Below are 16,815 nucleotides of genomic sequence, written 5' to 3' on the forward strand. Positions count from 1 at the left end.
GTAGACCAGGCTGGCCTTGAACTCACAGAGATCTACCTAGCTCTGTCTCCTGAGTGCTGGGATTAAAGTTGTGCACCACCACACCAGGCTTCCTTAATGATCTTAATGATAGCTATCTCCCTGACCTTTTCTTTTGCCCATCCTCATCTTTATCAGAACTTAAGGATGGGCCTTCTCAGTTCCTTGGGACACCAAACATTCGGCTTCTGCATGCACAGTGCCTGTCCAACAGGAGGAAGTGAGGAGCTGAAGTTCTCAGCCGATGACTTACCTGGGTTGAATGAAGCTGCTTCAGACTGATCTTGGCCAGGTAAGAACATTATGACTGTGGAGAAATGGAACGCTGCAGGCTAAGAGCCTAGATGATCTTGACCTAAGTTCCTCCAATAGTCATTGACTTTCAGACCTCTGTATGTGACCTAACATCCTTGTGACTGTTAAATAAAACTCTCCAGGCATGTGTCAAACCTTAGCAGACCTCTAGCCTCTGCCAACCTTAAAAATAATGACACCAGAGAATTTCTGAATCCTGTAGAAAAGATTTCCATTGTAACCAACCTATCTGATGCTTTCACCAATGTATGTGGTGACTATCTTGATTTGTAACTTATTATGTGAATATAGAAGTTCATGGACCTTTTTCTGGGGAAAAACATGTCATCTGGAATAACTTGAATCTCTTTTCTTGGACCATTGTCAATCATTGGCTCATAAGATACTATTTTATTTCCTTTAAAGAAGAGTTATTCTACTTTGACATTTCATTCTATAAAATTGCCTATGGCTTAGCATAAACATGATAGGTATTTTCTTATCTTAAAAACAAAAATGTAGAGGCTGGAGAGATAGCTCAGAGGTTAAGAGCACTGCCTGCTCTTCGAAAGGTCCCGAGTTTAATTCCCAGCAACCACATAATGGCTGACAACCACCTATAATGAGATCTGATGCCCTCTTTTGTTGTACAGGTGTACATGCAAACAGAACACTATATACATAATAAATAAATAAATAAATAAATAAATAAATACACTATTTTTTTAAAAGAACTGTAAACTAGTGTCAGGTGATTGCATTTCCCAGAAGCTCTACTTATCCAAGTGTTGGGACTTGATCCTAGATGGCTGAGATACAGACAGCATGCCTTCTGTGGAGAATTCTTCTAACCTACTGTTCAGCTTACTCCATTCTCCAACAAAGACCATTCAGGGCTCACAGGTGGGAGGAGTTGGATGATTTTAGCTATTTGTTTGTATGTTTGTTTTACTAAAACAAATCTTTGTTGTTTTGTCAACTTTCTGTGATAAGAAACCATACTAGCTACAGAGCCTGAGGACTTCTGTTTGCTACTCACAGAACTGTGGGCACACATAGACACATTAACTGGTTCTTAACTCTCTCATCAGTTTGCTAACATTTTATTCCTTTAGTTATAAGAGTGAGACACTTATATTTTGGTTGTGAGCCTTAAAAAAAAAATAAGAGTGAGACATATATACTGACCCTTTTGTACTGGATACTGAACCCAAGGTTTGTGCATGCTAAGCAAGCATTCCACCACTGAACAACATCTGTCTTTTCATACAGTTGGAGAAGTACTGCAGACTCATTTAAAGAAAACAAGCCCTTTCACAGAATGGTGCAATTCTTCCTCTTTAAATCTATCCTTGCTGGACAGTGTTGGTCCATGCTTTTAATCCCAGCACTTGGGAGACAGAGACAGGCAGATTTCTGTGAGTTCGAGGCCAGCCTGGTCTACAGAGTTCCAGGACAGCCCGCCAGAGTTATTATACACAGAAACTCTGTCTGGAAACAAAAAAAAAAAAAAAAAAAAAAAAAAAAAAAAAAAAAAAAAAAAAAAATCAACCAACCAACCAAACAAAAAACCCCAACTCCATAGTAGGACAACATTGTATACAACTTAATTCATGTTTCCTTGGACTTTTAAACATTGTATACTGTGGTTCTGCTCTGGGTCCCACAAGTCTGGGTCTCTGCAGGTTGGCAGGACTGTGTGCTGTGGGCCCAAAACCGGCTGGCAGACACAGGGGATGCAGGCCCAGCAAGTGCTTCCCCAGCAGCTTGTGGCTTAGGGACAGAGCCAGGTTCCCAGCCTCTGGGGAAGGCAGTGAATGAGTGTCACAGCAGGCTCCCAAGTGCTTCCCAGGGCAGGCCCCAGTGACTACAAAGACAGTGCTGCCATTGCTGGCTGATCATCATAGGGAGCATTCAGCATAGGTTCCCCCTGGAGTAAATGGAGCCTCAGACCGTCATGGTGGAGTGAGAAGTCAAGCCAACTTTACTTGTGAATTAGGGATTTATAAAACCCTGGGAAATGAGAGCGAATGTGTCTGATTTACTAGGCTAAAGGAACCAGAATACCTCACCTACATACAATGATACAGTGCCTCAGTAACAGACTGTTTATTGCAGGAAGGAAGACAGTACTTAATTATTCTATGTTTGAGGCGATGGTGCTGGGGTACAATTAGAGATAAATTTTTGGAGGCTAAGATCTCAGCTTGGGGCAGGGTACTTCCTGGAACTCCCTGTGCTTTTTCTTTTCTTTTCTTTTCTTTTCTTTTCTTTTCTTTTTTAACCAGGAAAGGTCAGGCCTGTGCTTTCTTTTAGGGCTATCTGATGCCCCTTACAAAAATCTAGGTGGGGCGAGGGCCCTGCTGACAAAAGGAGTCTGTTCTTCCTAGGTCCCGTGGGGGACCCGCTTAACAATATAACGGAGACCGTTAACAATATAACTGCAACACGGTATATAACTTAGTACATGTTCTCCTAGACCTTTGATAACATAAATGTAATATTATATATAACTTGCTCCTTGTCCCTAAACCTTTAAACATTGTAATCAACTTGGCACATGTTCTCCTATACCCTTAACAGTCTAAGTGCAACATTGTCTACAACTTGGCACCTGTTGCCCTAGACCTCTAACAACATAAGTACAATATTGTCTATAACTTGTCACACAGATAACATAAGTGCAAGTACACTCACAGCTTCACAGAGCTGTTACTATAATCTGCATCATATTCTACCTTATTTTTCCATTAATCCATCCAATCTTTTTCCATGTATGTACATATTTTGCACACATCATAAGAACATCTAGACAGCTTCCAGATGAAGCTCACAGACTATGATGGGATCATACTGAGGAAATTAAACAAGGGATATTGGTGTATTGAAAGAATTAAAGAAAAAGGGTAAAAAGTAGCTGGGGCTGCTGGAGGTCAGTATAGTTTCCACTTTCATTTATTAAATCAAATCGATTTATGATTATGTCACAAGGACATGGATGGAGATCCCTAGTCAGACAAACTGAAAGGCAAAATACCCCAAAAGCTAAACCATCTTGAACATCGGCATGACACCATAGGAGGAAAATTTCATGCCATGTCAATTTATTCCATGTCCAAAAGTCAGAATCTTGTATAAAAAATGACCTGGGTTTTAGATTTAAATAAAATATAAGAGAATTTTGGGTTGAATTTGGAAATTTCAATTAGTCTGCATACCTATTTCAAAATCTAACGAATACAAAATATCAAACATGTCTGGTGTTCAACCAATATTGTCTTTGAAGCATGAATTTTGTTGTTGTTCCTGTTGTTGTTGTGGTGGTGGTGGTGGTGGTGGTGGTAAAATGGAGAAGACTGTTTTGGGCTTGTGTTCCAGGCAAAATGTCACCCCACCCCCTCCAGATTCTTACTGTTCTGTGGGCAGACCCTCAAGTATACCAGAGTGATGGTGTGTAACCTTGCCTCTAAATAATCCCTGATTAGCTAAATAAAGTTGCCTGTACACTTGGGCAGAGCAGACATGAGGCAGGCTAAGGGAAGGTTCTCAGGCTTGGAGGAAGAGGATCATGGGAGAGGAAGAGAGGAGGAGAGAGGACAGAAGAGGAGAGAAAGAAGTGGAGACAGCAGAGGTCAGCATAAAAAAGAACCACATGACTGGGAAGAGTTTACTCTGAGGATCGGTAATGGAGAGAAGCAACCTAGATGAGAAACATGTGCATTTTTCTTTCTGAGACAAGGTTTCTCTGTGTGATAGCCTTGGCTGTCCAGGACTTGCTTTCTAGACCAGGCTGGCCTTGAACCCACAGAGAGCCACCTGCTTCTGCCTCTCAAGTGCTGGGATTCAAAGCATGTGCCACCACCACCTGGCTATGTGCAAATGTTTATGGGATATTGGCTGAAAAGTAGCCCAGCTAGGAATTATTAGAGCAATTGGCATGGGATGTGGTGCTGGGAGGTAAAAGATATCTTAGGGGGATAGTTTCTGTCCAGCCCCAGACTTTAAGGCATATTAAAAATCTAACAGGTGTCTGTGTCCATTATTCATATGGTAGCAGGTTAAATAAACAGCTGCTGTAATAATTATATGCATTAATAGTAACTATTAATAACAAATTTTCTACAACAGTTCACCAAGTCATTTAACTCTCTTGAACTTCCAGTTTCTTGCTGATAAAATGACCAGATTAGACTTGATATTATCTGTGGTTCTGTCTATCTCTGATTAGTGCAATGATTTCCTGGAAAAACCCTCAAGAATTTTGTTAGGTACAAAGTGGTCTTTGAGCTTAGATATCCTTCCCACTGTAGTTTGCTACATAGTTACACAGATCACATTAGACCATTACTTTAGTGTAGGAGTTTGCCTTCACTTAACTGTGCAGCTGGTAAGGGCCTTTTCATACCTTATCACATCTGTTTTTCACAGTTATTCAGTGACAGAAATTGGGCAACTATGTTAATCTCTGTTTCATAAATGAAGAATTAAGTTCAGAGAGGCCTTGCAGAAACCCGACTCCTGCTTATGTTGTCTCTGGCCTTGATGGGCTACTATACGTGCCTGGATGACCTGCAGTCATCACTGTATCATACTTGATAATTTTAGGCATAGTGTATTTTTAACTATAAGAAACTGATTCTTCTTCTTCTTCTTCTTCTTCTTCTTCTTCTTCTTCTTCTTCTTCTTCTTTAGAAGTGGGGATTATTTTGAATTCTGTTTACTTTACATCCTAATTGTAGCCCCCTCCCTCAACACCTTCTTGTCCCACCTTCCCTCCCTCATACTTCCTCCTTCCCTCCCCTAGTCTTCAGAATGGGGAGCCCTCCTTCCCTAACATCTGATCTCAGCCTATAAAGTCTCATCTGGATTGACTGTATCCTTTTCCTATGTGGCCTGGCAAGGCTGCCCCACCAGGGGGAAGTGATCAGCGTGTGAGAGCCAAAGTCCGTGTCAGAAGTAGTCCTTACTCCCCATAGTAGGGACCCACAGGAGACTGTGCTGCCTACCTACTATATCTGAACAGAGGGTATAGGTCCACACCATGCATGGCCCTTGGTTGGTGCATCAGTCTCTGTAGCACCCTGTTCATCCTCCCAAATAGAAACTGATTCTTGGTATTATGAAATAATGTTTATATGAAGATATGCTGGCCTTGACATCTGATGCGCTTGCCTCCACTCTCATGTGCTAGGACTACAGGTGCTTGCCTGTACACCTAATGAGAAGACTTGTTATTTTATTTATTTATTTATTTATTTATTTATTTATTTATTTACTTATTTATTTATAGCTGAAGGCCACACAAGGAATGCTTTGGTGTAAAGCATCATCTTCCACCCAGTAGAAGTTGGAGGCCCCCTGAATATTGGATCGGATCTTACCTCTATTCTCCAGACAAGAAAGCTCTAACAGTTTTCGGTCTCAAAGGCCTCTAGGGGCTTTTTAGTTTCCACTTCTTGCAATGTTTACCCATTGCTTGCCCTTCTGTCAACGTTTTACCTGTTCTTTAATCTCAAGGGTTACTTGCCTTGTTAATTATTTGCTTACAATCACCTACAGACATAGGTGCCCCATCTCTCTTCACTACAACTCACCCTTCCTCCCTCCCTTCCTCCTCCCTCCCTCCCATCCTTTTCCTCTCTCTCCCTCCATTCTTTCCTTTTGTCTTTCCCTCTTTTTATTTTCTTTCTTTCTTTCTTTCTTTCTTTTTTTCTTTCTTTCTTTCTTTCTTTGTCTCTTTTCTTCTTGTAGTGCTGGGGATTTGCTCATGCAATGCTCCTCTGAAACCTGTGTAGTCTCCATAAGAGCACACCTTTCTCTTCTTTCTAACCTGTAACCAAGTGTCCTAAAGGTAAAATTAGGAATACCTTTTGTTGTTGTTGTCATGCTTTTTGTTTGGCGCCGGTGGTGGGATTGGATTAGATCCTGTGGCCTGAAAGCATGCTGGGCACTGCATGATGACCACAAGCTACATCCCAAAGGGCCTCTAGTCACTCTTGCACTCTGAGCATAGAGCATGATATAAGGGCAGAAAATAAGTATGAATCACATTAGCTTCATTGAAGATTATTAAGTTAACATTTTAATAAACTCTAGTTTTACTTTCAATGTAATTTGTTGCAGGAATTTTCCCCTTCCTTATTAATTAGTACTACATTGAACACATTTATAAGATTATGTAAAGACAACAAAGACCTTTCTTCCTCTATGGAACTATGTAAAATGCCAATCTCCTGCCTCAGGACCTGGGATGACTTAATATGGATTTCTTCCATTATTTGAACATGCTTCTTGTCAGGATTTCAAGCACAAGAAGATATTCCAAGTTCATCCTTCTTGTTGCCTCCATAGCCTGGGGACCAGCCATTTCCATCAGGAGTGCTAGTTCCACATCAGGGAAAGGAAGAACCTAAGTCAAGCTTAGTGCTCTAGCTCTACTCACGGCCATTTGAATGTTGTTTCTAGGCTCTCTCAGTGGATAAGGCAGCAACGCTATTCCTATCTGCCTGTTTCAATGCTAGAAACCAGCAGTTAACACTGACATCTCAACTTTAGCCCCAAACAACCAGTTCAGTTTGGTTTCCCCCTTCATATTTGCAATTTCCTTCTTGAACAGTGAATGTAACAGCATATTCATATAACATATTCATACTTAGTTGGCTCACAGATTCCCTTATGTAAGGCTTCATTCTTACTATCTTTCTTTCTCTTCCAGACCCATAGATTCACCCCACCACCACCCCCCAATTATATGCTGGCTCTGCAGGCCACACTAGGCCATGCCTTTGCATGGATACCCTCCTCTTCAAGGTGGGCTCTGGCAAAGGACACTGAGAAGAAAAAATCTTGAATTATCTTTGAACTTGAATGGCCTACCTCTGTGCATGCAGTTTACCCATTAGGAATAAATATTCTGACTTTGTCTCTTCCTCTATTTAGACACACTCATGACCTTGTCTATCTTTTGTTTGTTTGTTTTGTTTTTGTTTTTGTTTTGTTTTTTGAGACAGGGAATTTCCTAATTCTAATTTCAAGTTCCACCTGGTCACCCTGGGTCTTCTCCATGCAGGTGTTATTGGTTAATACTCCCATCGCTCAGTGGGAGAGAAGAGATAGCAAGTTATCCAGATATACTGTCCCTTAGAGCAGTGGTTATCAACAACCTTCGGGTCTTGATCTTTTGGCAAACCTCTATCTCCAATAATATTTGCATTGTAACTCACAACCATAGCAAGAATACAGTTATAAAGTAGCAACAAAAATAAATTTATGGTTGGGGGTCACCCCAACATGAGGACCCGTATTAATGGGTTGCAGCATTAGGAAGATTGAGAACTACTATACTAGAATTTTTAGTGTTCCCACAGGGGATGCACACACTTCAAAGATGGAAATTTAAAAATGGGAGGTATTAAGAAAAAGTGAGCTGGATGTTAATGTATCTTTTATTTTCCTGATTTAATTGTTGTCTCTGAGGCTAACCTAGACCTAGACCTGGAAGCTTCTAGTCTCCGTACAATCTAATCTATTCCTAGAATGCTTTCAGCCTCTGAGACTTACTGCTAAATAAGCTTTCTTTCTTTCTTTTTTTAAAATTTATTTATTTATTAATTCATTCATATTACATCTCAATTGTTATCCCATCCGTTCTATCCTCCCATTCCTCCCTCCCTCCCACTTTCACCCTATTCCCCTCCCCTATGACTGTGACTGAAGGGGACCTCCTCCCCCTATATATGATCATAGGGTATAAAGTCTCTTCTTGTTAGCCTGCTATCCTTCCTCTGAGTACCACCGGGCCTCCCCATCAAGGGGATGTGGTCAAATATGGGGCACCAGAGTTCATGTGAAAGTCAGTCCCCACTCTTCATTCATCTGTCGAGAATGACCTGTCCCTTGCCTAGATCTGGGTAGGGGTTCAATGTTTACTGCATATATTGTCCTTGGTTGGTGCCATAGTTTGTGCAGAACCCCTGGGCCCATATCTGCCCATCATAATGTTCTACCTGCAGGTTTCTAGGACCCTCTGGATACTTCTATTTCCCCATTCTCCCATAATTCTCTCACCTAGAGTCCAAAAAGGATGTCCTCACATCTACCCCACTTTCCTGGTAGGTGAAGACTTTCATGGGACATGCCCCTTGGGCTAGTGTCTAGTTATAAATGAGTATATACCATTTGAGTTTTTCTGCTTCTGGGTTAACTCACTCATTATGATCATTTCTAGTTCAATCCATTTGTCCACAAATTTCGGGAATTCCTTGTTTTTAATAGCTGAGTAGTATTCCATAGTGTAAATGTACCACAGTTTCTTTATCCACTCTTCTACTGAGGGACACTTAGGCTGTTTCCATGTTCTGGCTATTATGAATAAGGCTGCTATGAACATGGTTGAGCATATGTCCTTGTTGTCTGCTGGAGCATCTTCTGGGTATATTCCAAGGAGTGGAATAGCTGGGTCTTGAGGAAGCCCTTAAATAAGCTTTCTTCTTCTTTCTGAACTCTGGCTGGCTGGTTCAACTCAGATGTCTGGCTCAAACTCCTCTTCAAGTTGACTGACTCAAACTGCCTTCTCTCAGCGTCTGACTGAATTGCTCTGCTTGACCTCAAACTAGCTCTAGCAATCTGTTCTAATCTTCTGGCTCATTCTCATTCTCTGGCTCATTCTGTCCTCACCTGTGTCTAGCTGGTTCTCTCTTCAACCTCTCTGTAAAGCTCTCCTGGTAAAAACTGCCTCTGAGTTCCGGGAACTAAACTGCCACAAACTCAACTGAACTGTACTGCCTCTCAACTCACCAACTCAACCGAAGTTGTTGAACAGCACTAACTAGAACTCAGAGATCGGCATGTCTCTGGATCCGGAGTGCTGGGATTAAAGGCACGTAGTATCCCTATGCCTGGATCTAAACTTTTCTTTATCTGAAACTTGCTTTATACTAGGCTGGCCTTGAGCTCACATATCTGCGTCTCTCTCCTGGGCTTAAAGGTGAGTCTGTACTCCAGCCAGAGTTGCCATGCTGCTGAATTAAAATTCCTCTACAGCTGGGCCTATAGCTCAATTGGTAGAGTGTTTGCCTAGCACACAGCAACAACAGGAGTGGTAGCACAGGGCCCCCCAACCCCACAATATAACCTTTGTATTATTGAAAAATTCATCCATTGCACTTGTCTCCTAGCCCAACACCTCAACACCTCAACTTTTACCCACAAAGTTAGTTGTGGATATGCTGGTAAGAAGAGACCATCTTACTGGGTGGAAAGAGAGACCATCTTACTGGGTGGAAAGAGAGAACATCTTACTGGGTGGAAAGAGAGAACATCTTACTGGGTGGAAAGACCCCCCCCCCCCCCCATCTCTGAGAGAACATCTTACTGGATGGAGGCCAGCCTTTTAAAGCATCCACTCATAGGCAGGAGCCACTTGTTAGTCACTAAGGCAGAAAGGGAGTAAGAGACAATGTGATATACTTAAAACTCCAATAAAAAACTCAAAGAGACTTATCAGCTGGGTGACGTAAGAGTTCTTTTGTGCTATCAGTTTACACTTGGCCCCTATGAGAGGTTTGCCCTTTGAGCATCAGTGCCATTCTGTAAATTAATACCCACAAATGGACTTTTTTTTTTTTTTTAAATTGGAAAGAATCCACCCTCAAAATCATTTAGTTCACTGCCTTTCAAGGGCTTTTTTGTGTCATGTATAGGTGAGGGTTCATGCTGGATCTGTTGATCTGAATTGCTTCCAGTCATGAAGAAGTTATTCTACACAAATAGGGCTTGGCACACTCACGGAGAAAACTTCCTCCTGGCAACCCCGACTGCCCTGGTACAGCTGCTGAAAGCCTTTGGGGGTGAGGCAGACTGTAACCCCACCTTCTCTCATAGGACAGTCCTTTCGTTGTTTTCTTCTATGTCCCCATGTTCCTGGAACACACACATGCACACACACACACACACACACACACATACATACACACACACACAGACACAGAGAGACAGAGAGAGAGACGGACAGACAGAGACAGACACACAGACAGACAGACAGACACACAACACACACACACACAGAGAGAGAGAGAGAGAGAGAGAGAGAGAGAGAGAGAGAGAGAGAGAGAGAGAGAGAGCGAGAGCGCTAGTGCTAATAGTTTCTTTTTCTTGTTTTTCTGTTAGCTCTGTGCCTGTTTTTAAACCTGATGTTTTTAGGAGGGTGAAGCACACCCATCCTGAAAGGCATGAACAAGGCTTTGAATTCTTTTTTCTGCCATCTGACAGCCAAACCGGTTTCACTTTATTTCTTTATTTCTGGATCGTTTCATCCACCGGATACAACCTTTGTCCCCAAACACCGCATTCACTTTACACAAACTTGTTGACCTCACACCCAAGTCAGCTTTTCTTGAACCTTCATCTGGACAAATAAACATTCCTTGTGATCTGCGGATATCCCGAGCGGCGTCAGGAAGGGCCCTGAAAGGACCCTGCTGGCTCAGCTAGCCCACCAGCATGCGACTGATTTGGTTTCCTCTTTCTCCTCTGATTTTAAGAAGTGAGGCAAAAAAGCAATTCCTGTTAATTTCTTAGACAATGCTCTAGACTCCATTTCAGGAAGCCGATTTTCTGGAGGTAACAAAAAAAGTAGGCCTTGACACCAGAAAGGAGGTTAGGGATCCCACCGTGGAGGTGTGCTCCTGGGAGGAGGAACCGCTGCGGCTGGGATGGCAGACCGAGAGGTAAACGCCAGGGCTCAGCGCCGCGGCGTGGACGCACTTGGGAGCTCAGCCTGGGGGAGTGTGACACCACGTGCTACAGAGGCGGGGACAGTACCCTCCCTCCCCTTCTTATCTCTAAAGGGTGCAGGACGGGATCCTAGAGTTTCCCAGAGAAAAGGGAGAGAGAGAGAGAGAGAGAGAGAGAGAGAGAGAGAGAGAGAGAGAGAGAGAGAGAGAGAGAGAGAGAGAGAGAGAGAGAGAGAGAGAGAGAGATATTGAACCTCAGAGGCCGACATAGACAGTAGAGGTGAGACGCTAGCAATTTCTCCCTAACTTGCTAAGCCCCTGGGCAGTGCAGAGAGGGTCCATTTAGACGTGAGAACTTTGGGATCCTGAAGGCGTGTTTCTCTGCAGCTCTTCGAGGGGGCTACAGTCCCGACCGTTCCACGTCTGCGGCGGGAAAGTAAAACCCTTAGACAGGAAGAGGAATTGGGGTTGCAAAGTCAGAGAGAATTTAGTTCCCCGAAGTGTGGCGCGGTTGGGGCTTTATATCCGGGACAAGCGAGTGTGTCACCACACTGTAAGCAAATCCTGGGGCCTCTGCAAACCTGGTTCCAGGGAGCTGGCCCCACGCCCGGCTCGGAGTTCGAGACTCTGGCCACTCTGCGCTCTGGGACCGGCAGGCTGCCGACCCGGTGGCCTTTATCTCTGTCCCTCTTTGTTCCTTTTATCTCAGGCTCCGCAGGAGGCCCGGAGGGGCCACACTGCCTATCGCCTTCTGGCTGTGCTACCTATTCAATGCCCCGAAGGTCTGAAGCTGCAGAGGCGCGGGGCCACCAAGGGTCTCGCTAATTGGGCCAGGCAGTGACGCGGGACCAGTGGGCCCCACCCCCACCCCAGGGGCACCGACACCCGCGCGGGTCCCTGCATCTACTTGCTCTGGAGTTGCACGATGGCTCCGGGCCGGGCAGTGGCGGGGCTGCTGCTGCTGGCGGCCACCGGCCTGGGACTCCCCGCGGAGGGACCGGAGCTCTCCTTCAGCGAGGATGTGCTGAGCGTGTTCGGCGCCAACCAGAGCCTTTCGGCCGCGCAGCTGGGGCGCCTGCTGGAACGGTTGGGGTCTGCACCCCACCAGGGAGCGCCGGAGCTGGGGCAGCTGCACTTCAACCAGGTAATGGGAGGCCCTGTAGTTTGCAGATTTTCATAGATTGTCCTCCCCAGAGCGGCCGTTTCTAGGAGGGAGAAGCGTCAGAGAAAGGATTTCGTGAAGTTTTTCAAGTTTGAGGCGGTAACTGTTGAGTGGCACTTGATTCTCACCGGTTGGTTTACCAGGGATAAGGAACCAGAGTTAGAGATCTGGCAACCAGAATAATAAGCTAAGTCACCCGAGGCCTTGTTAGTCTATAGAAAAATTGATAGAAAGGTTTATGAAGTCGGTGAGGGCGGAAAGTCACCCAAGATTGAGTTTTAGATAGGAATTTAAATCTTGCTGAAAGAGCCGTTTACTTAATTTACACATACAGCAGAAAGAACCTGTCACGTGCGGTTCTTATCTTCTGGGTGAGTGACCACTCCCACTTTAAAAAAAAAAAAAAAAGACACCACGCTCTTGTGTGTATTGTATAAAGCGGTTTCAGCTGAAACAGCACACGGTACAGATGGGGAAACTGAGGACACCCGAGGCTCAGATCACAGCGTCGTTAGTGATTCAGTTGGTGGCAGCCTGGGATTGGAGTTAATTTCTAGTTATGTCATGTCAAGTGTTTGATTCTAACATTCATTCAAAAGTATGAAACATACGTTTCTCAGTACGTGTGTGTCTAGTCATTTACCAGTGCCTTGGATTTAAGGACAGGCTTGAACTTTATAGAGTAAATAAAACTCACACGTGTCCCCAGCTGGGGCTACAGCTTGGTGAGCTCTATCTCTTAGCACTTTAAACCATTGGAGTGGGTAGTTAAGTCAATGTTTCACTCCACCCGGTCCTGCTTACCGACTCATGTTAAACAGCAGATGGAGCAGCTCCTTATGTCTGTTTCTCATTTCGAGGCAGCGGTGGTTTTCTAGCAAGGTTTCCGTGGCTAAGATGTTTTGGGAAATTCTACATTCTGGAAACATGGCATTTTCAGTGAGTCTGATCTTTGATTACAGTTAAGGAAACTTTACTTAGATAAATTCCTTGACTTTTATCAACGTTATAGTGAGGTTCCCTCCCTCCCTCTCTCCCTTCATTACTGGGGGTTAGAGTTAGACTTACTCTCTCCTGTCAAGTGCAGTTAGGTGCTCTACCACTAAGCCCCAGCCCCAGCCCCAGGCCCATGGTTTTGTTTCTCTTAGTAATTAATGTCTTTCAGCAGCTAAAATGTACATAATTCAAGAGTGTTTCTGATTCCGTGTCATAAGGTCTTTCTTTGACCCAGGAGGATTTTTGTGATGCTCCTATGCAGAGTTTTAAAATGTAAACTGTCTTGAGTTCCATTTCTTGCATGTTTTTATATTTGACTTAATGTTTGAGAAATTATATGTTGTAAAGAGACTGAAATGTCCATATATTTTACTGATATACTTTGAAATAAAACAAATACCATTGTAGGTCTTTTCTGGGCTAATCATGTTGTTTGTCTTCTTAAAAAAAAAAAAAAAAAGCTGAGCTGACTAGTTTCCAGGTAGGTGTGGTCATTTGCTTGGAATGAAGCTGTAGGACTGACTTGAGGCTCTATCTGTAACTCACATATTGTGTTGACTTAAATGATAGTCTTATCTGACTGAGTCTGGAGGTGAGTTTTAAAGGGGCCAAAGACCCCAAGCTCCCTTGCAAAGATAGTAGGTGGTATGCCTAATCTATTTAGGAAAGTTGGTTAAATTTACTCGTTATACGTTGTTTATTTTGTAAGCAGGTAGGATGTCTCAATTGGTAAATTGTATCTTCATATCTTTATTCTCGGTCTGAAGTTTGCATGTATATGTTCATTATGCTCATGGAAAAGAGACAGGAGGAAGCCTATAATTACCTTGGAAACACGGAGAAGCCAAGAAAAACTCCACACCAATCAGGCTTAGCAAACATCTCTTTACAGTTCTGTGAAGTCTTAATGAAAACAGCAATCATTGGTGAAATGATAATAAATCGAGAAGAATCTGTTAATTTCTCGTTATTGGTCGATAGACTTGCCAAGGCACTCTCATGGGCTCCAGCATAAAATCATCAGATTTGAATTGAAACATAGGACCCATAATGTGTTCATAGTTGAAACAACGCAGCAACTTTAGTTCTCAGTTGGGCACAGAGTAGAACCATGTAAAGTCTGTTTGGAGAAATTTAATTATCTGACTTTGAAAAAGTCTAAGAAAGTAGAAAGGTTTCCATGGGCCAGAAACTTCTTAATCTTCTACAAGATCTGTCAACAGAATTGTACTTTTGGATGAGAGCTTTGGTAGTGCTTGATTCAGGCTATAATAGACTACTGAGCAAGGCAGGTTTGCTTAATAAATATAGAAGTCTTTCTTTCTTTCTTTTATTTATCTTATTATTTGAGGCAGGTTTCTCTGTGTAGCCTTGACTGTCCTGGAAATCACTATGTAGACCAGGCTGGGCCTTGAACTCAGAGATCCTTGTGACTGTGCCTCCCACATGTTGGGGTTGAAGGCACATGCTATCACTGCCCACCTAATTTTTTTTTTAATTTAAATTTTTGGTATTCATAGGTACCATTACCTTGCCTCTCTGAGAAGCAGAAGTGACTTGTATTCACAGTGGAGACAATTCAGTTCACAGCTATAGGAGAACAACTCAAACTATGTAATAAGAGGGCCTTGGTAGCCAAATGGCTGTGGGTGCCCTTGACTGACATGGAGACTGATTTGTCCTGGAAATAGTCATAACACAAAAGAAAGTGGTCAGGATATCTGGGAACGATGGGTCTACGGGACTGTCGTGCTGCCTTCTGCTTGTTCCCCATGGCTCTCATTTATTTCCCTCCGTTACCTTTTCCTTCATTTCCTCTTCTCAGGAACCTCATCATCACATTCTCTCACGTGGACACTGGTTAAACAGCTTGACAAAAGGGAAACTCTCATTTGTCAGAATGCTATGCTGGAGCTCCAGGAATACCTCCGCTCACATTCCCAGGGTTCTGGAATGGGTGGGACGTGACACTGGCTTTTGTTCCGTGCTGTCCCTCATCCACCTTACACTTGGCCTTCATCCCTTCCAGCTATTTTTCTGTGTATCTAGCAGGCGCCTCCTGCAGCAGATGTTTTCCTTTCGCATTCCTATTATCATCGGGTTGCCTACACCCTATTTTTAGACGATTTGAACTTATAATCAACCTTCCTAAAGCAACAGGATATGCTTTCCTTGAATAACCCTCCATCAACTCTTTTTTTCACTAATGAAGTCCAAGTCTCGAGCCTGGCATTAGCAGCTCTGCGCTCCTTGTGCCAACCTTCCTCTTCAGACCTGGCACCCACTGAACTGAACTATTCATACTTTATGAATTTCTGTATGCCTTTGCTCAATATCTTTCCTGGAGCCTTCCTGCCTCCAGCTAGAAAGAACAGCTTTCCCTTGAGTTATCAGAGCAAACATCTTAGAAAAGCCCAGTTCATCTTGTCCTAAATAAAAATCATGTCATCCGTGAATGCTCTATTTTCTGAATTATTGTGAGATTATTATTATTATTATTCAGTAGATGTCTCTACTGACTTCTATAAATGGAAGTGCTCATTTTAAGTACAGAGCTTAATACATCACTTTTCTAAGCAGTTCAACCCCTTTGGGATAACTGTAAACACTATTATTATTATTATTATTATTATTATTATTATTATTATTGTTGTTGTTATCATCATTATTACTTTTCTTATCTTGCTGGTGACAGAACCCAGGGACTCTAGGGAGCTAGGTTCTGTTCAGCTCTTCACAGTCCCTAAACCTCAGGGCTTTAAGATGACCGAACAGCCTTTTGTGCTGTGTCTTTAAAGTTATCTTTTGGCACCATATATAGCCACTCACTCATGTTGAGCTGTCTGTTTAGGCAGCACATTCAGAGAAGCTTTCTTTTTTTTTTTTTTTTGCCTTTTTTAAAACACATTTTTATTGAAAAATAAAATTTAATTCATATTACATCTCATTTTCTATCCCATCCCATACATCCTCCCATTCCTCCCTCCCTCCCACTTTCACACCAATCCCCCTTCCCTATGACTGTGACCAAGTGGGACCTCCTCCCCCTGAATACGGTGCTAGGGTATCCAAGTCTCTTCTTGGTAGTCCGCTATCCTTCCTCCGAGTGCCATTGGGCCTCCCCCACAAAGGGACATGGCCAAATATGGGGTACCAGAGATCCTGTGAAAGTCAGTCCCCAGTCTCCACTTAACTGTGGAGAATGTTCTGTCCCTTGGTTAGATCTGGGTAGGGGTTTGATGATGACTGCACATTTTGTCCTTGGTTGGTGCCTTTGATCAAGCAGAACCCCTGGGCTCAGACCCACCCATCATAATGTTCCTCTTGTAAGTTTCTAGGACCTTCTGGATCCACCTACTTCCCTATCCCCTATATTTTTCTCACCTAGAGTCTCAATAGGATGTCAGAGAAGCTTCTTTAGATCTGGCCAAGAGTTTAGGAAGAATTCCTTCTCCTATGTGCCTCTATATTAGTTGATACAAGTGCTACTATCTAGTGGTCTTGTTCCGGTTCATTTTAGCTGCCAGGTAAAAAATTAAAAATTAGAAAAAAAAAATCTTGAGCACAGAGGGTAGCAGCAGGAAAAACCTCTCACATAGCAGACAGAATCAA

The 16,815-nt window shown here is 43.1% G+C and overlaps 1 protein-coding gene across 1 annotated transcript in view; it reads left to right on the forward strand.

Moving 5' to 3' along the window:
- The first annotated feature begins 11,271 nt into the window (after positions 1 to 11,271).
- Positions 11,272 to 16,815, forward strand: part of Slc39a8 (solute carrier family 39 member 8) — a 63,783-nt gene continuing 58,239 nt past the window's right edge. Inside the window, exon 1 of the mRNA XM_051165487.1 lies at positions 11,272 to 12,189. Within this exon, the coding sequence (XP_051021444.1) occupies positions 11,971 to 12,189 (219 nt within the window). The 5' untranslated portion in view covers positions 11,272 to 11,970. The remainder of the gene's footprint in view (positions 12,190 to 16,815) is intronic.

Source organism: Acomys russatus, chromosome 23 (genome assembly GCF_903995435.1).
Source record: "Acomys russatus chromosome 23, mAcoRus1.1, whole genome shotgun sequence".
Taxonomy (NCBI): Eukaryota; Metazoa; Chordata; class Mammalia; order Rodentia; family Muridae; genus Acomys; species Acomys russatus.